General features: G+C 41.1%; 3 protein-coding genes across 4 annotated transcripts; 1 reads left to right on the top strand and 2 right to left on the bottom strand.

Annotated features, from left to right (window-relative positions):
* The first annotated feature begins 2,959 nt into the window (after positions 1-2,959).
* LOC119493668 (phytanoyl-CoA hydroxylase-interacting protein) lies at positions 2,960-10,162 on the top strand. The gene is made up of 5 exons (XM_037779164.1): positions 2,960-3,095; positions 5,348-5,524; positions 6,913-7,087; positions 7,255-7,372; positions 9,399-10,162. The coding sequence occupies exons 2-5, from the start codon at positions 5,357-5,359 to the stop codon at positions 9,943-9,945; spliced, it is 1,008 nt and encodes a 335-aa protein (XP_037635092.1). The 5' UTR covers positions 2,960-3,095; positions 5,348-5,356; the 3' UTR covers positions 9,946-10,162.
* Positions 10,163-11,702: 1,540 nt separating this feature from the next.
* Positions 11,703-13,735, bottom strand: zgc:77112 (uncharacterized protein LOC406459 homolog). The gene is made up of 3 exons (XM_037778654.1): positions 13,194-13,735; positions 12,978-13,053; positions 11,703-12,725 (listed from the first exon to the last, which is right to left on the bottom strand). Exons 2-3 carry the CDS (start codon positions 12,995-12,997, stop codon positions 11,855-11,857), a joined length of 891 nt encoding a protein of 296 aa, XP_037634582.1. The 5' UTR covers positions 12,998-13,053; positions 13,194-13,735; the 3' UTR covers positions 11,703-11,854.
* Positions 13,736-13,871: 136 nt separating this feature from the next.
* Positions 13,872-18,185, bottom strand: gins4 (GINS complex subunit 4 (Sld5 homolog)). 2 transcript variants are annotated; one of them, XM_037778656.1, is made up of 9 exons: positions 17,891-18,185; positions 17,690-17,776; positions 16,684-16,797; positions 16,481-16,578; positions 16,058-16,146; positions 15,800-15,890; positions 15,552-15,660; positions 14,907-14,939; positions 13,872-14,794 (listed from the first exon to the last, which is right to left on the bottom strand). In XM_037778656.1, exons 1-7 carry the CDS (start codon positions 17,975-17,977, stop codon positions 15,564-15,566), a joined length of 663 nt encoding a protein of 220 aa, XP_037634584.1. In that variant the 5' UTR covers positions 17,978-18,185; the 3' UTR covers positions 13,872-14,794; positions 14,907-14,939; positions 15,552-15,563. The 2 variants fall into 2 exon arrangements, with proteins under 2 accessions (XP_037634584.1, XP_037634583.1); XM_037778655.1 differs by having other exon boundaries at positions 13,872-14,939.
* Positions 18,186-19,804: the final 1,619 nt, after the last annotated feature.

Genomic DNA, 19,804 nt, shown 5'->3' with positions numbered 1-19,804 from the left:
ATAGATAGATAGATAGATATTAACTTTATTGATCCTGAGGGAAATTCAAGTTTCCAGCATCACAGTTCCATAGTGCAAAACATGTTAGTAAAAAGGCAGTAAAAAAGTTAGTAGTGCAAAGTACAAAAAAATATACCACATATAAAAATACAAGGAGATGAAGAAAACTGTTAAAACTGAATATAGTGCAGGGGAACAGCTGTGATACAGGACTATTAAAAAAGTGCAGAAGAGACTGTTAAAAATGAGTATAGTGCAGCGTAACTCCACTTTTAAATATAATAGTAGCATACAGGTGTAATACACAAACACACACAGTGCCAATGGATAATAATATACAGTACAATGATAACATATAGTGCCATATTAATGTGTAAAGAACGGTATGCAAAAGTCCTTTGTCTATGAATGAGCAGATTATTTTCACCATATCTGTGTTTCTTACAGGCTCAGTAAGATAAGAGATAAGATAAGATATTCCTTTATTAGTCCCGCAGTGTGGAAATTTGCAGTGTACAGCAGCAAAGGGGATAGTGCAAAAAACAAGATGCATCAGCTAACACAGTAAAAAAAAAGAGCTAAACAAAGTGTAACAAAAAATGAACCATTTAAATAGAAGGAAGTATACAAATAGGAGCAGTATACACAGTATTGACAATAAACAGACTATTAACAAAATTGCACAAGTGGAAAATGATATTGCACAGTGAGAATGAAATGAAATTCCACCTGGAAATATTGCACAGTATGAATACCTTACCTGAGTAGTAATAATGATAATGATATTGCACAGTCATTATACAATATGGTGCAGTATATATATTTGTGTTAAGATCAGATAAGATGAACCTTTATTAATCCTTTAAAAAAAACAATAAATAGAGATGCAGAATATACAGAGTGAATTGGTGGACAGTATGTACTGTCCGTCAACAAAAAAAAGGTAGTGTACAATAAATAAATGTAGTATATGGGATGTATAATGTGAAGTAATTGTAAAGTGCGCGAAGAGAGTAACAGCAGCACTGTATTCATAAGATAACTCATGAGAAATCATTTTTCAAATCTACATGACTGCTAAAATAAGCGATTCTCCTCTTTCAACATGGTTTTCCATGCAGGTTTTTAAAAGAAAAAAGTAAAAAAAAAAAAAAAATACTAATTTAGATTTTTCATCAATTTTATGTGTGACTATTGGTGATATCAAAAGGTAGGCTGCACAAAAGAAACATTTAGTCGTGTACTTATGATGACCAAACAGGCAGAGGCATTCACTATTCCCTTCTCTCAATTAGAAAAGCATCACTTAACAGCATTGCATAAGCTAACATTGAAGTTATATCATTAAGACAACTACAATTCAAGACAATATAGTTTCATATCACGACATCAGTATAATTTACTGTAGATAGGCTGAAACATCATTGTATTTATCTCTGTCCAGTCTGGCCTTTTGTGGTTGTTGTCTTTGTATTTATTTATTTTTGTTCTGTCTTTGAATGTGGGTTGTAGATGTTTTTTTGTGTGATGAAAATTAAATATAATTCACAAAAAAAAAAAGTACAAGTTGTTCTGGATAACATCCCGCATCTCCCGCCGAAGGAACAACAAGGACAAATAAATCCCTGCTTCCGGGCTGCTTCTGACTATTTTGGTGCTCTGAGCCAGACATCCACTCCAACCTGGTGGTGTCTGGTTCTGCTGATAATGCATGAACCCCGGGGTTGGTGTCCTGATATGCAGAGTTGTGACGAATAAATCATCAAAACTTTTTTAGAGAATGTTAAAATATGCTAATGTTTAGGCATCACTGAAATACAAGGGATATATATCCTCCTTTTTTTTAGGACATCACAAATGGTTTATGTAAAGAACAGACACACAGCCAGACTTCCGTTATAACAAACTGGCTATTCGCACCTCTGGAGCTGAGAGGGCCATTTGGACTGAGGCAGACTGTCATGGCATGACTAATGATGGATGATTGCACTTTAATTACACTCTGAGGGTATCACTTTTGTGCGGCTGGCTGGAAATAAATGAAGCTTTTCACTACCGCACACAGTCTGCGGGAATTATGGCGATATATCTTTGTCATTTTTCAACCACAAATATGATGTGTTTGTGAAAGGACTGCACTCTCACTATCAGTTCATCCCTTTGTTATCTGTCTTTATTCAATCCATTGTTTTAGCAGCAGATTATAGCTATTAATCTGGTAGGGGTCTCTTTAATCTCTACGGAAATCCTAAATTAAGTTGTCCCCTTGAGGTCGAACCAGAATACAAAAACATCCCTCTGAAAATGAAGGGAAATCTGCTTACTCTGGACTTACACAGTGGCATCCCTCGCCTCCGGTTGGGCTGGGGGGTGGGGAGATGGCCTGTGGACTTAGTCCATATGGCATAACAGTTGGCACATGTATATTTTTGAGGTCTTGATGGGGATGGAGCTCAATGCAATTTACTGGGACATCACTCAGCGTAATCTCTTTTGAATATGCAGTAGCCAGAGGAGCGTGTAAAAAAAAAAAATTGGTTCATGTTTTTCCCCTCACAGCCCTCACGCGTCCATACTGTCTCCATATCTGAGAGGTGACATTTATGCAAGTGTTCAGTCTATATTAGAGTATGTGTGGTGCCTCAGGGAAGGCTTAGTGGCAACTGATGTGTTGTGTGTGACTGGCTGGCGAGAGCTCGATGCTGACGAGGTTGACTGAGTGTCTCACTCTGGTCACACTCCAGTTGGAAAATTCTCATTTCTTGCTTCGTTTGGGCTTTAATTCATCCTGTGTGGCAGCATATAGGAGTCAAGTAAACATCAGAGCCCAGAGCAAAAATGAGACTGGGAGGAGGAGGGGGGGGAGTGAGTGAGGGGGGTTAGAGTGTTTGTGTGACACAGAGAGTGAGAGAGAAACAGACTGAGAGAGAGGAGCCTGTGTGTTCGTTTCACCTCATAATCAGTTTTCCTGGGGGATCTATCATCGACTGCAGCAGAGGAGGCAAGTGGAAAAGCGGAAAAAAAGAAGATAGTAGATTCCTGCCCGGCTGTAATCTTTTCCCATCACCATCTACAAATCTGAGCCTCATATACAAGTAAGATATTCTTCTACTTATAGATGCTTGTAGTGCTGAGAAATAGATCTATTATTATATTGCACTCCCAGTCAGTGTATGAAGTTGTGGAGATCAGACAATCTTATTCTGTCATGGTGTATTTCTCAAGTAGTATTGGACATAAAGTCAGATGAATACTGTATAGTTGGGGTGTTAATGTATGAGTTTTATTTGCATGTTGATGCAAAAATGCATGTGTGATGACATTTATTACATCCCATCCATGCCATTTCACACCAGACTGCAAGGATATTTCACACTGCAGCATTGACTGTTTCATGTAATGCTCATTTACCCTAAATGTTAATGCTTGGTTTAATTGTGTAAAGGGGGGGTGCACCGTCTCAAACTGTATTAGTCACACAATAGCTCTGTTTAACAGCTCGTGTATTGAACTTCACACAATTGCTTAGTGTTTCATACTGTGTTAGTGGCCATTTCACCCCCCTTTAGTTTAAAATGTACTGAGAAAATTCAGCCTTTTTTCTCCCATCCCCTCGTGCAACCATCTAAATGTGTAAAATATTCTCCTCCTTGGAGGGAGATATATGACTTTGAAGCATGGAGTTGTGCCCTGCTCCATATGCATGAATGCAGCAGCTTCTTTCATGATGCTGCCTCACAGAGATAACAGCTAGATTTCAGATATAGTGTAAGAATTGTACTGAGCACTAACAGCCCAAATGTACACACTTCTAGATAATTGTGATTTATAATGAGAGTCCCTGTTATAATTATTAGTTAGATCCACAGTTTGCCTGATTTGGATCAAAGCTCTGCAGCAGATGTAATTGGCTCACATTTCTTTTCACAGGCTGATTTATAATAAACCAGAGATTGTGTGAGTGGTATGGAAACCTGCGTTTGAACTGTGTTCACATGCTATATGATCCAAAAGTGGAGCACACACATGCATGTGGGGCTTTGATGACTTGTCCTGTGAGAATCTCCTCTTGCCCCAGTTTCTACCGCTGAAAAAAAAAAAAAGGACACCATGGTTAGAAACGAGAACGGCAGCTGGAAAACAGACGCGTGGAAACACACGTGCGTGATGCAACAGCTCTGCTCTTTCCCCCTGCGTGAACAAGCCACCGCACAAATTTCACAGTTCACAGGCTTTAATGAGCTTCTGCAGCCTGTCCATCACTCTGACTGGAGAACACCTTAACAGACCTCACAGTCAGACAAGGACACCCTTATCTGTAGGATATCACACAGACAACAAAAGGAGTGTGTTAGGATTGTTTTGTACTAGGGTTATTTTTAGGCACATCTGTGATTTTGCATATACTCAGTGTGAGAGTGTTACTTTAATAAAAGGAAACAATGAGCTCTGCTGTTGTTGAGATGCTGCAGGAATAAAGAGGAAAATGCTTTTTATTAGATCAGGAAGCATTACTGGAGGAGATGATGGCAATAACACATTTAAGATGGATGAAAACCACAAGCAAACTATGGAGGAATCGATGTCCTGCTAAGACTCAGGGCAAAAGAAGATGACCATTGTGCACTTGCTGCAGAGACTTTCCATCAGTTTATGAGAGGGATGGTGACAGCTAATCAAACTCAGACACAGGCTGACCAACAGATAGCTCCCAGCCCGACACTCAAGGCTATGTGCAGCAACCTGGATCGAAGCACTGAAGGAAATATGATCATACATCACCTGCTGCTAAACCTCCCCTACTTCCTGCCCCGAACAGTATAAAAGCCGCTGCAAGATTTCCCTCGAGCTGCAAGGAGTTCACTTAGCTCAGCTGTTTTAACAATGCACTTCAGCCAGGAGCCATATATGTGGTTTAAAAAAGTTACCTTCAGGTTAAATTGCTGCTGACGGGTGCAGCAGCGTTTTTTTGTTTGTGACCCCTTTCCTTGAGAATCACATGAGAAGAGTGAGGGAGGCTGCAGACGCGTGGTTGCTGGGAGACTGCTGTAGGTGGATGGATTATGAAATGCATGTATCGACTTGTGTAATCATGGGAAATGTCAGTTGAGGGCGAGGATGGGGGGGAGAAAAGAGCAGGACAGTGAATAAATAACCCAGACACTGATCCTTAAATGAAAGGTTAATTGGATTCTGTCTGGGGTCAGTGAATTTTAGATGGCGGTTGTACAGTGTCCACTTTGTATCTCTAAATGATACAATTTAATCTCTCTTAGCAGACAATACCTCCTTCTCAAGCACTGTTTACACTCTAACTGTCCTCTTTTACCTCTCGGTTTAATGGCAGGTGACAGAAATGGACGCCGCTCTCGCCACCCCCTGCAACATCCAGATCTGTGAGGTGACCTGTGACTCCTTCCGCATCATGTGGGACATGACCCCCGAGGATGGCGCCAGAGCCACGCACTTCTTCATTGACCTGAGCCGCAAAGAGAGCAGGGACCCCAACCGCTTCAAACACAGGGTCTGACAGTCTGAAACTTCTGACATGTATCTTCCTGTCTCTGTGTTCATATTCCAGATTCACACCACTCAATTTCCACCACAGGATTTGGTGAAGAAGTCCTCCTTGTACTTGCACTGTAATGACAGGAAAACGTGCATTTTATTGAGGTCATAGCTGGGTTAACAGACGAGTCTAGCTGCATTATGATATTCTCCATTTGTCTGAACACAGAAAACAGCGGTTGCGCCCTTTCCAGTCACTTCTAATACAGGCGAAAAAGGAAAATGAGTGCAGTCAACAGCTTCAGGCCAGTGACTCACTTGTATATTGCTTCCGCTTAAAGAGGACAAAAACTGACAAATTCATCTGCAGCACAGAACAGTTATCATGTTAACTAATTAAGCGCATTGCATACACCACAGACATTAGGCAGCAATATAATGGTTTATATCTCTTTAAAAAGAAATTAAAGTATTTGTCAGGAACTATTCATTTCACGCAGCGAGAGGAGATGCTTTGTAAAGCATTTACTTTACATCTGCAGCCTATAGATCTCTAGCATGTAACCTGGGGCAGCTGTGACTCAGGAGGTAGAGTGAGTCGTCTACTAATCGGGAGACTGACGGTTCGATTCCCGGCTAATCCAGTCAAAGTGTCCTTGGGCAAGATACTGAACCCCAAAAGTCTCTGCACCATCGGTGTGTGAATGAGTATTCACATCATCAGTGTATGAATGTGTGTGTGAACGGGTGTGTGATCTACGAGTCTATAGCGTGGCTATAGACTCGTAGTCTTGTCTCATAGGAAAGATTTATTTTCTTTTTACACTGGTTGAATGCCCATAAATCAATAATGTAATTAGCATCAAGTGATCAATTTGGTGTCTAAAATTAGCTCCAGTAGCTGATTTCTAACATTTATGATCTCCCTTCATTTCAGATGCAAATACTGACTGTAATTATGGCGTATTATTGCATCTGGCAATTCAACAGCTTAAAAGGTGCTTTTGTGAAGTCAAGGCAGGGTTATAGGACTGAGTGAGTTGCTCCTGAATGCAGGATATGCTCGCTCTCTCTCTCTCTCTGATACACAAAGTGGCACAAACAAACTTGCATCACAGATGTTGCCATGGATATATGGGCCTCTGAGCCTTTAGTAATTAGCTGTGCTTCTCAGAGGCCTTGGCCAAAACAAAGCCGCCGCCGATTTGATTAGATGTATCCTAGTTACAGCAGCTCGGGCTTGAAGTGGAATATCATGCTAATAAGGCAATGTTTATGGAGGGAAATGGTTGACTTAACAATTGCATTTACATTGTTTTGAAATGTAAATTAAACACACGGCAGCCCGTTCTGGCCTTGCATCCTGTCTCTGATGTCAACTCCTAAAGCTGCTTTGTCCTCCAGGATGTGCCAACCAAGCTGGTGGCCAAGGCTGTACCTCTTCCCATGGCAGTGAGGGGACACTGGTTCCTCAGCCCGCGGACAGAGTACTGTGTTGCTGTCCAAACTGCTGTCCGACAGCCAGACGGTGACTACCTGGTGTCAGAGTGGAGCCAGGTGGTGGAGTTCTGCACTGGGGGTAATGACATATGCAATGCCTGACAGCTTAAGTAACATACAGTGTATATAGAGTATGTGAGCGTTAACTAAAGTAATAAAAGATAAGGACAAAGAAGAAAATTCTGTCTCAGCACAGGGTAGTCATTAGTATTTTTACGCATCTCCTCCTCTATATCAACCTTGCAGACTATGCCATGGAACACTTACAGCAGCTTCTTGATAAGGCCAAGGGCTCCGCAGGGAGGCTGCTCAAGTTCTCTGTGTTTTATCGCAACCAGCACCCAGAGTACTTCGACTGTGTCAGGTCAGTGCTGCATTCTTATCTCTTAATTGTATACCCAAAGCAATTCCAGCAACAATTAAACCACTCTCATGTTTGTATGGTAAATAGGAAGCTACTGCAAGCAGCTCATTAGCTTGGCTAAGCACAAAGACTGAAAACAAGGGGAAACAGCTACCTTGGCTCTGTCCAATGATAACAAACTATCCCCCTATAGAGGGCTGCAGGGATGGCGTATTTATCAGGCGAACCAGGAAGTTAGCATCGCCCTGGTTCCCTTGACAAAAAGCCAATGGGATTTTTTTCCATTGGGTTTTGGATTATTGCAGAAAATAATCTCTGTGGTAAACAAACATTGAAATGAAATTATGATGTTCAGCAAGATAATCTTCACAAAACGAACACCACTTTTATGATTTTTGAAGCACGAATGCAATCGCGTTAAAAAGTAAAAAGCTATCGTTAGGCTGTAAACGAACTACACCACGGTCGAATGAGTCAGAGTATACACGAGGTTGTGAAGGAGGACGATTCTGCGTGAGGAAGTTTAGTAGTCTCATTAGTGACGTTTAGTAGTCTTAGCCACTTGTTAGTAACTGCCTTTTTTAAGACATGTAAATGCTTCAAAATTCACTACTGGGATATTTACTGACATATTTTATGTCGTATAACAAAACGCTAAAATCTCTTGTTTCAGTGATATAATCTAAAATTCATTCAAAAAACACATTGACTTCCAAACGAGGGAACCGGAAGTGCAGAAATGCTGACTTATTTCTGTGTTTTAGGACACATTCCTGCAACACTTTATGGCTGCGTTCCAAATCTTATACTTTTTCCTTTTAGTACATACTGCAGCTGCCCTTACAAAGTACGTACTATTGCATGCAGTGTGCATAAAATTGGGATCAGGGGGTATCCTTACTAGATGCCAGAACCACCTTAGCTGGCTCCTTTCAACACAGTCCCTCATGGATGACTGAGTTTCTCACCCTACATGCTGGCTTGCACACTGCAAAATGTGACAGGATGTAGTAGGACATCCTGGTATTTTTGGCATTCTGCATTTGACATACTATGTATTGGGACATGCTAAATCTTTTTCTTGCATATAGTGTGATATTATGGGTATTGGAATGCACAGAAAAGCTGGACAACAAGACTCCAGGAAGTAACTGCGCCCGGACAAAACTACAGGCTAGGCTACATTCACACCTTAGTGCTCAATTCCAATTTACTGATCTGGTGCGATTTTTTTGTTTGGCTGTTCACATTATTTTTTAAATCTGGCCAATATCAGATTCCAGTGTGAACTGGTCACGGTCCTTAACCGACCCGCATCCGCAAAAAAAGAACAATGACAAAGACATCACATGCAGCACGCGGTCGTTTCAAAGTAAACATGGAGGCCACTGAAGTCAGCGTTTACAGTTTCATTTATAAGTGGATGTGCAGTGGAAGCCAGCGAATTCGTGAGCAGATGATAAAGATCACTTTACCACCAATGACTACCTCCATCGTACCTGTCCTCCATGTTTATATTTTCCCAGTGTCTCCCGCCAGCGCAGAATTGTGACAAATGTTGATCTAAAGTGACGTAAAAGTCGCATGAATAACGATATGACTGTTCAAACTGAGGTCACATTGCAAAAAAAACAGAATCTGATTTAAGAACACATGCTGTCAGGCATGTTCACACTGTTGTGAAAAACAAATCTGAGTCACATATGCACCAAAAAAAATCTGATTTGGGCTACTTTTGCCTGCAGTCTGAACATGGCCTAGTTCGGCATATTACTCACCATGAAACCACAATTATTTTACATGTCGTACTGATTAAACAAACTTTAGAGGTGTTTGTTGGAGGATTTTGTTATATTTGGACAGAGTCAGGCTACCTGTTTCCAGTCTTTGTGGTAAGCTAAGCTTCATATTTAGCGTACAGACATAAGAGTGGTATCGATTTTCTCATTAAACCCACATCAAGACGGTGTATTTCCCAAAATGTTAGGTATAATACTCCTTTTTTTGTCTTAATATCTCGGATTAGAAGTGAATGCGGAGGCCTGATGCGTCCAGCCCTAAAAGACATCAGTGGGAGTCATGGCTCTCCTATCAACGGCAAACTGCAGGGAGTCTTCTTCAGCTGCAACACAGAGTTTGATACAGGCCTCCCTCCCAAAGACTCCCCGTACGGCCCCCTGCGTTTCCAGATCCCAGCCGGACACCTGCTGAACCCCAACATCTCCCTGTACTTTGCAGACTTCTACTGTATGTACACAGCCTACCACTACGTGGTGCTGGTGCTGGCCCCCGTTGGCTCGGAGGGAGATACTTTCTGTCGCACCCGTCTCCCCATGCTGGACTTGGCCTCCAACCCCTTCCTGACATACACTGCCCCACAGAGGCCGGGGGAGGAGCCTCAGTACTGCCACGCCAGCGACGTCATCCTCGAGGTGCTCTTCACAGATCCGGTTCCTTTGGATCAGGGCGGCGTGGAGCAGATCAGCGGGCACCACCAGCTCATGAGTCTGACCACGGCTAACGCCAAGAAGGACCCGAGCTGCAAAGTGTGCAACATCAGCGTGGGACGCTGAGGTAGATGTAGGACAGACCTGGGAGTGTGTGAGTCTGCAATACTGAGAGACAGTGTTGCACGAGACAGTTGAGACCATCACGTGTAGGTCAGAACACAGTGGAAACAGCCCACCTCTCGGGGTGCGTGCATGCTGCTGCCCCCCTTCCCTCCCGCCTGGACTAGAATAGTGAGTATTAAATAGAAGACTTTTACAATGTGCATCGCAGAACTTCATCATGATCACAGCTGGAAATATTAGTAAACGTCCATCCATGACTGCTGAACAAAACAGAACTGAAGACATGATAGGCTTTAGAAGACAGGACAATATCTGTGCTCCTTATTTATTGAGTCATCTGTGCTCTCTGGTGTCTTTGTGGCATTTTATAAATATTTTTTTCTTCTTTTAAATTTACATTTTTTTCTTAAGATGTCTTATTTCTTTTTTTGCTTTGTTATTCAGTACTACTAGTTTGATGTGATTTCTCCTGTGTTTGATACAACCTGAACATGCCAGCCGATTAAACTGTTGTCAGGCTATTAAATAGGCGTTATCGGTCGCTACAAGCCCCATAGATGTGGGACAATAGGGGCCTACTACACCCACTTGTAGGTTTTATCATCCATTCACATGGAAAATTACAAAAAGAAGGTATAAAAGAAGACGACAGCGACCTTTAGTGACCGCAGTAATTATGACAGGAGCAGAAGCCGAAGTCAGGTGCTGTAGTATAGACAGTATGAAACTCCATAAGGGCTGGAGGTCAGGGACGATGGATGGGAAACAGGAGACCGGAGTTTGCATCCTATGTGAAACTAACAATGTGTAGTTGTCTTTGTGTTCATAGTTGTTTTAACCCAAAACACAATGTTTTTCCCTAAACTTAACTAAGCTCAAACCTAAAGAAGTTGTAGTTTTGTTGCCTGAACCTAAAGAAGCGTTTTTGTTTGTGTTCAAAATGTAACATTTCATTCAGTTTTATGTTAAGAACATTGCTTTGAAGTTTCACTTTCACTTTTACAACGTAGTAGGTATTGTAGGCCCACATCTATGGTGCTTATAGCGACTGATAACACCTATTTAATGGTCTGATAACAGTCGAATTGGGTACAGCTCTACATGCTAGAAGCATGCCCCTTTTATAACAAATATTTTGTGACATTTACTTCTTGCGATGCTCTCTCTAAAAAGTCACTGCCAGATGTTCTTTGTCTTAAGAAAAAAAAAAAGACTTGCCAAATGTCTAATATTAATGCTACATTGTAGCTTTAACTCCAGTTTTCAGCATCCCTGCCAAATGCTTCTTAAATTGTAGAGTTATGATTTGGAAAATTGTAACTCAGTGTCTAAATGCTGCAAGACAGACTTTTGCTGCAAAAAAATATGGTGCCATGTGACAATGAAAGCAGGGCTTTACAGTGTGTTGGGGGTTTAGGAGGAAAGTAATGGAGAAGATTGTATCACAAAGTTCCCTGCAATCAATCTCTGACAGCTAGCTTCTGCTCTGTAAACAGGGCCGAGCTAAGATTAGCCTCAGTGTCTCTCCTGCTATGGGGGTCTGTCTGTTCCTGCCCAGTAATCTCTGACCTAAATGGGAATCCCAGAAATGCCTAAGGTGAAAAGGGATCCCATCCCCGGTGCACAGTAATGTGCACCAGTAATGCATGCATTGGTGAGCGGCCAGAATGTAGGACATGACGAGAGCTGAAAAGAAAGGCTCATCCATTGAAAGTGAATGTGAAAGAAAACTGGAAAAGAAATTTGAATGCAACAGCCTGCTTTAAAGACTTTTTTATATACAAAGCACTTACTTAAGATGTCTAAACATTTAGGAAAACAAATTGTAATGTAATAAAAATAATATCCACCTCATCTTTACCCAGGGCCGATGTTTTATGTCTGACAAAAATCAGGATCATTTCTAGGCTCATGCCCTTTCACTTAGATACTGCCCGCGACAGAGATGTGAGCTCACACAAACGGAAATGCTGTAATTCTGCTCGTTGTTATTGTCCCAAAAAGGCTCGCTCTGCCCTCCTGGTAAATAACTTAAACAGAATTCTATCTTCCTTTTGGCATCTAGCACTTTAGGAACGGCTACGTTAAATTCAAAGATGTCTGTCTGAGGCCCTCCGAAGCGTTTCTGCAGGTACGTGCAGGGCACGTCTCTGTAGCTCTGCCACGAGTCAAAGGTGATGCGTATACGCACGTCCTTCTGGAAACTGATGTTCCTGACTCGCACGTTTCCTTGGAGGGCCTGTTCGGTGACACTGCAGTTCTCCAGGATAACCATGCTCTCCGCCAGCTTGGCACGAAAGGCCTGGAAATCTGCAGAAGGCTGCGGGAAGCCCAGTTTGAGCCGCGTTCCTGGGCAGCAGGTGCTGACGGTGCAGCTGTAGCCAGCCTCCGTCATGCTCCCCAAACCCTGCAGCGAAGGCAGCAGGTCAAGGTCAGACTGCTCCTCTTGGTCAGAAAACACTCGTACGGCTGTTAGGGATAACCCACGCGAGTCAGCGAAAATCACGTGTTTGTTCTTGATTGGGGGCAAAACATCATCATCATCGTCTAAGTCGTCATCCAAGGGATATGGGAAAAGGTGGGTCAGGTATGCTTGGCTCAAGATCTCAGAGGATAGCTGGTCTGAAGCTGGAGGACGGATGCAGGGGCGCTGGGGCTTCAGGATGGGAACCCAAACATGAGGACACAGTTGTTTTCGTTGGTTCAAGCACAGCCTGACGGCAATCTCTGCAAGTCCAGCTGACTGGGCCATTGACCCGAAGCCAAATACTGGCAGGAAACTAGTAACAGATAAAGAGTGATTTCACAAACACAACAATTCTTATTTTCGGGTGATTATAAAATAAAGAGAACATAGTTATTAATATTATATTCCATTTCTTCCAATAGATTCCCCTAAATGCTACACTGTTCCTTTAAGGTGACAAAAAAAATGGGATAATTATAATTCACCCTAATTTTTTGACAATAATTGAAGAAGTGATGCAAGATAATGCACCCCGCAGCACAATCCCCACACTCAGTTTGCTTACGTTGTACTGGACATCTCCATACTGGTAGTCTGGTGTTGAGTGATGGGAGTATTACCCTCAATGTTTAGCTGGTGTTCTAGAAAATACAAATAAATCATGTCAGTATTACAGCAGACTGTATATTGATAAAGATTTCAAAATGATTGATGTAATACATAAAAAAATCTCTTTGTTCTGCAATTATAATCTCACAAATATATCTTAAACCTTACTTACAAACTCCCATGAGCAGCTAGAGTGGTCGTCTGTAGTCTCGGTCATCCCCTTGAATCTTGTACAGGATCCTATTTATACTACCTCAGTTGTCATGTTGTATACTCCACCCTCTCTACTCGTCTGACCAATCAGACGTGTTGTGGCTGTGTGTAATGTTGTTTTAGATCAGCCTATAGTGCAGATTTCAGATCATTTACAGCCACTTCGGTGCTACTTCTACTCTAATTCCATATTTGACGGTCAAGACAAAAACATGTTATTGTAAAATTCTGTCCTTATTGTCACCTCATGACGGTGTTGTCCATTTCTGACGTGGTGATTTAGTTCACATAGGTCTACTATATGTAACTCTACCCTACTCTGCATAGTGGAAACTATTCCAGTCATCTCGGGCTCTATTCTCAGACCGGTCAGTGGACACCGAGTCGTCTGCTAGTTGGCTCCTGTACTGAAGGAATCGCTGTCCCACGGCGCGCCAGCATGTGCAGGGCCGGATTACAAAACGACTCAGCGTGCCGTACATATTGATATTGATACATATGTACCACACATGAGGATATTTTGATGACTGGTTACAAGGGTTATATTGGTCAAGATTTATGTCCAGAAAGATGACTGAGCTAAAACAATGATGTTGGGTGCTGCGTTTAAGAAATAATAAAATCAAATGCTTTCATAACCAATCATTCACAAGTTTTTATTTTTCTCAAATCCACATTTTCAAGGTCCAAAAGAACCCTGCTTTCATTTTCCAACATTTTACTATGAATAACAGCATTTATGTACACTAATTACTTCTCTGTATGATATCTGGCGTCTAATCAAACTTGATTTTTGCCTGGTTAAATCATTAAGACCCTCCCTGTGTGTTATTCCTAATCTCCCAATAACACTGCGTTATAGGATTCCACATTAGCTACATCAGCAGTGCGGTTGAAAAGACGACAGTCAGTTGACACCTGGTTCAGTTTTGCAAAGCCCCGCTCTCCCTCGGTCCCTTATTAGCTACAAAAACTGTGTGAGAGCAAAACAATAAGCACTGATTGCTCCCTTTGTGAGTCTTACATAACAATGCTATTACAGCAATTCTGTCTCAGAGAAGACAACGTTCCACACATCCTTTTAGGGTAAAACTAAAAAAACACATGCACTCAAAAGAAACTTTAAACTTGTGAAGCCAAGGTGAAGAGATGCCCAGAAGTTATCTGAACATTAACAGGTTTTCTATTATGTATAATGACAGTAAAGCATATTAATTTATGTGTGAATGCCATTAAAATAAATGGCGATCAAAGGAAACAGCATTCTTCCAAACACACATTACCACGCGCACCGTGGGCTGATGCGCACTTCAATGCCAAGCGAACTGATGAAATTTCACCTTCGGGTGCATCTTGTTACTAAGCAGCAGAGGAAAAAGTCCAATAAAGTGAGTCATCTGGATAAAGTATCAGGATGAATTAGCAGATTAGTTGCGACATGATTAAAAACATCCGAAAATAACATCACAGCGCTGCAAACGCTGCTTCGGCGAACAGGGTGTCTTGAAGACATGGCGCTACAAATGTCTGTGTTTGCGTCCCTCGAGTTGGTCTTTAATCCACACAACAGTGAGACAAATACATTTCCAGATGTGACCTCCAGATGCAGGTTAATGTGCCTCTTCCTCATTAGTGCCATGTTACAAAAATAGGCCACTGCTCATTTTCTGACCTCCTGGAGCCAAAAACATCCACGCCAACAGACCTGTAACAACAAAAATGACTGTGTTCAGTGTATGTGAGTGTTAAACCTGCAGTAGGCAGAATATTTTTGGCATCATTGGGCAAAAAATTCCATAACAACCTTTCAGCATATTGTAATTCAAGTGTTCTGATAGAAAACTAGACTTCTGCACCTCCTTATGGCTGTTTTCAGGCTTTAAAAAATCTACTTTGGCCAATCACAGGTCATTTCAGAGAGAGCGTTCCTATTGGCTGTTCATTCAACAGAGGCAGCTGTCAATCACTCGCGAACTCCGATCAAACGGTCAAACTAGGCAGCGCTGATCAAAATATTCTGTTAGTGTAATGCCTATTTATCACCTCAAAACAATTCTATCCACTGCAGCTTTAAGTGTAGTTCAGGGATCTGACAAGTATTGTAAACATATTTTGGTTCTTGAAAGAAAATCTGTTGCCAAGAGACAATGAACACTGCAAAGAAAAAAAAGTGAGAGCTAAAAATAAATCCAGATGTCACTCTGAAGCAGTTGCTTATGTAAGATCTGCAGAAATGAACTGGCAGATGTCAGTACTAGAGGGTGTGAGGGCAGTGTTGAGTTAATGAGAGGGAGGACACAGTCAAACTCATTGTTACTTACCTCGACGTTCAGATTAATTGCACATCTCCACTTGAAACAAGTGGTGCTATAGTTCGATAGCGCATTAGATGCTGAGAGCCCACTTCCAGATCTACAACATACTCTCTGATGGAGGAGACAGAGTAGAGATAACATCAGATGTTTCAGTATCTATGCAGAAAAATGTACTGAATGTACTGAATGTGAAAAGGTGACACTGCCACCTAGTGGGTTTTGAAAACAGTGACAACAAATGAAAACGTACCTCTGATCGTCTGATTCAGGCTCAACCAAGATGTTTTCCTGTCTCTCCTTCACTCGTAGAAACACAAAGGAGTCCAGGCAGGGCTCGGGCACTGGGATTACATTAGAACACATGGGATTCAGTGTGACGGTCAGTGGAAATGTCAGAGCCACCACCTGCCAGCGCATACTGATAGCAGTATTTCAGGCATGAGTAACCCAAGACTGAGCACATATAAACAGAGCATGTGGGATATAGAGAATATGAAATAGATTTTACCTGCTTTGAGCATGTCCACTGTCTGCAGGTTGGGGGGCATGCGCTTCAATGCTACGGCCTTCAGGTAGGTTTCTGTGTTGGCATAGTACCTGTATGCCAGATGAACAGGTGGTTTTAAGGTTGGGCGATATGATCACCGGTAGAGATTTGGCAATACTGTTTCCATTGTGATATCAATTCTCGCGTGATCTTGTGATTCACACATCCAGCTTCCTCGCAAGGTAACGTGATTTGGGTTACTTTAAACCATTTAATTGAATTTACTGAACAATTACTATATCGTGATATATACCGTTACTGACATAAAACTACAGTGATAAAAGAAATTTATCCATATCGCCCACCCTTATGTGTTTTTATCCCCAAGTGTTACAAAAACAGCAGTATAAACAAACAGCTCCGACCCAACTCGACTATACTCACTCTTTGGCAAAGGCAAACTCCTCGGGTGAAAGCAGAGACGGATCTCCCTCGCCACGGGACTTTTCTCTCTCCAGGACGTGCGGGAAAAACTTTTCAATCTAGACATGCGTGGCACAAAGATCAGGAAATTTTTGTCAACAAACAGGCACTGAGTGAAATGAGAGCTCTATTTTGCACAATGTTGTATTGTTAACCTCGCTGACCTTCTGCAGACGAGCACGCAGGTAGCTGCTGAGCACAAAGCGAATCCTGTCTATCTCCATGCGGTGGATGCTGGCCTTCGCGTCACCTTTCTTCACCCGCTGCAAGTTGGCTTCCTGTTGGAGGAAAAGGTCAGGACGCTGACATAACGGCAATTCATTTCTGCAATTGAAATTAGGTGGTGTTGCCCTTTAAAAAGGGACTGTTTGTAACTTCTTACACATATAAATCAATCCGGGTCGGTGTCACGGAAGCACCAAAACCACCAAGTTATATCTAATGAAGCCCGTCTTGCAAAACAGTGTTGGCCGCGGTCGGAGGATGAGAGGGAGACCGTAGCTTTGGTCTCCAGGGCCGGAGTCTCTGCTCCTCTGCCTGCCTGCCTTCACTCACAGCTCGCTCCACTCTCACGTGCATGCGCGCACACTCCACACTGCAGAAGAGTTAGTTTACCTCTGAGAATATCTAGTGAATGTACAGTGGACATTTGTGCAGAAATAAATGCTGAAGCTCCTCCAGACCAAGAGGTGTCCCGTGTCTTGTGAAGTGACGGGGCTCCGCAGCGAGAAACGTTATCGTCTCCGACTAAGCCACGGGAGTTACCCTGCACTATACTCATTTTTAACAGTCTCTTTTGCACTATATTCACTTTTTTAATAGTCGTGTATCACAGCTGCTCTATATTCACTTTTAACAGTTTTCTCCACTTGTATTTTTTATATCTGGTATATTTTTTTGTACTTTGCACAACTAACTTTTTTACTACCATGTTTTGCACTATGGAACTGTGATGCTGGAAACTGTAATGTGGTATTACTACTTGTATTTGAGCATGAACACTTCTTCCACCACTGCATGCATAATCGTTGCAGTATGTGCTGTTTGGTGACATTTAGAGATGTAGGTAGAATCATGAGAGTTTCTGAACAAACAGTTAGTTAGAAGACGGAGAAGAAGACACAGACAGACACACAACCCACAGAGGTATTCCCCTTTAGTGTAGTTTACCATGTGACTCAGCTGCTCCATCACACACTCCACCACCTCCGACTTGTTCTCCATCAGCTCCGGGGAGAACTTCTCGTTCAGCCAGGCCTGAGAGAGAAAGACACACAGCTGTGAGGAGCACAGGCTAACGAGGAGGAAGAGTACATGTTGTCAAGAAGAGACTATTAGTTCTAGTTCAGGATAAACTGTGTTTAAGCTCACTTCTTCCAGCTTGTCTATGAGCTCCGCCGGAGTCATCACATCCTCCTGACTGTCCTCCTGGTTGACGTCGCTGGCTTCGTCAGACATAATTCACCTTTACGAAGCGAAACAGATCAAAATACTGACTTCAACAGACTCACTAACTCTATGTTGAACTTTTAATCTAAAAGAAATGTACGTTGAAGCTGTTTAAATGGAATAAATTAGAGAAGTTTACTAACGAGAGTTACACAGCAGCGTGTGTTTACCACTAGAGAAACTCCTTGTTTATTCGCGCCACTACACCTCTTCTCGCGAGATTTGAATCGTGTTTTTCTTTACCCTGTGTAAGGTCTGTAAGGCAAGTAAGGCATGTTTAATAATAGGCTGTGTTCAAGATTCAAGATGTTTATTGTCACGCCGGTTATACAAGTACAATCGTGTGAAATGATTTTTGCTGTGAAGCTCCATTCAAAATAATTATATTACAATTATAAAAGGAAATACTTTGTACAAGGCAAGGCAAGTTTATTAATATAGCACATTTCATACACAAAGGCAATTCAAGGTGCTTTACATATATAAAAGCAAGATAAAAGAGCACAAAGTGTATAAGATAAAAATGAATAAAATAATATAAAAGTACAAGTTAAAAGAAAAAAATGTAAAAAGACATATTAAGAACATATACATATCAGGAAGTATGAATGTACATATGTAAGAAATACTTTGTACAAGGCATATTAAGAACATATACAGGCATATTAAGAACATATACATTAAGAACATATACAGGCATATTAAGAACATATACATTAAGAACATATATAGGCATATTAAGAACATATACATTAAGAACATATACAGGCATATTAAGAACATATACATTAAGAACATATACAGGCATATTAAGAACATATACATTAAGAACATATACAGTATATACAGTATTAGATATATGATTGAGGTACTTTTTGTGTGAGAAGGTGTCATATGAATTATCTATTTAAAAGTCTGTGTGTAGTGTGAACCGCAGATGAACGGGCAATACAATCAAATGCTTAAGTTTATAGACATTAAAGTTAGAATTTATGTCATTGTTGGTGTCAGCTTCTGCTTTTCTTACTGTAGGAGATTTCAACACTGTCTAGAGCGATGCTTCCTGAGAGTCTGAGCTCGGGGAACTGTGGACCTTTTTATGAATACAAGGAGCATATACTGTATATTGTACTCTGTATTGTGTGTAATATAAACTATGTGTATCATTTTGTACGTGCAATGAGTATGATGGCACATTAAATTGCATTTTTTACAGCATTTTTAATTGGAATGAAAACTAAAGTAATTTATATTTCATGGAAAAGTGCCCTAAAATATTATTTAAAAAATATGTATAGCCAATAGCAGATGAACACAGCAAGTAACAATGTGGTTATTTACACACACACACACGCAAAGAAAAAAATCTGAGATTTCTTCACAGTCAAAACATGGAAGCCGTTGAATGTTTTTTTTTTAATTCTATTTTTTCTTTTTATTATTATTATTATTATTATTATTATTATTATTATTATTATTATTATTATTATTTTTCTTAATTTTATTTCAATTTTGAATATTGAAATTGTTTTCTCTAGTGTACTTAATGAGTTTGTCTATAAGCTCAACTACTTTAAAAAAAAAAAAAGCCAATGAATTTCACACAGAGCTTCCCAAAGTCAACATGCCATGTCTCTCTCTCTTTCACCCATGTGCATCTCTATCAGTTAGTGTGAATTTAACAAGAATGCATCATCTGCTTGGTTTGTTCCAGCTGTCTTGTTTTTGACCACATTGTTGCCTGCAGCACAACCTCATTTGTCTGATTTCCTCTTTCTCTTTCCTCCTCATTGCTCTTGCTTCACAATTCATCGTTATTTTCACCAGTAATGATCT

The sequence above is a fragment of the Sebastes umbrosus genome, chromosome 8 (assembly GCF_015220745.1).
Source record: "Sebastes umbrosus isolate fSebUmb1 chromosome 8, fSebUmb1.pri, whole genome shotgun sequence".
NCBI classification, from domain to species: Eukaryota; Metazoa; Chordata; class Actinopteri; order Perciformes; family Sebastidae; genus Sebastes; species Sebastes umbrosus.
This window is presented reverse-complemented; position numbering and strand designations above follow the sequence as displayed.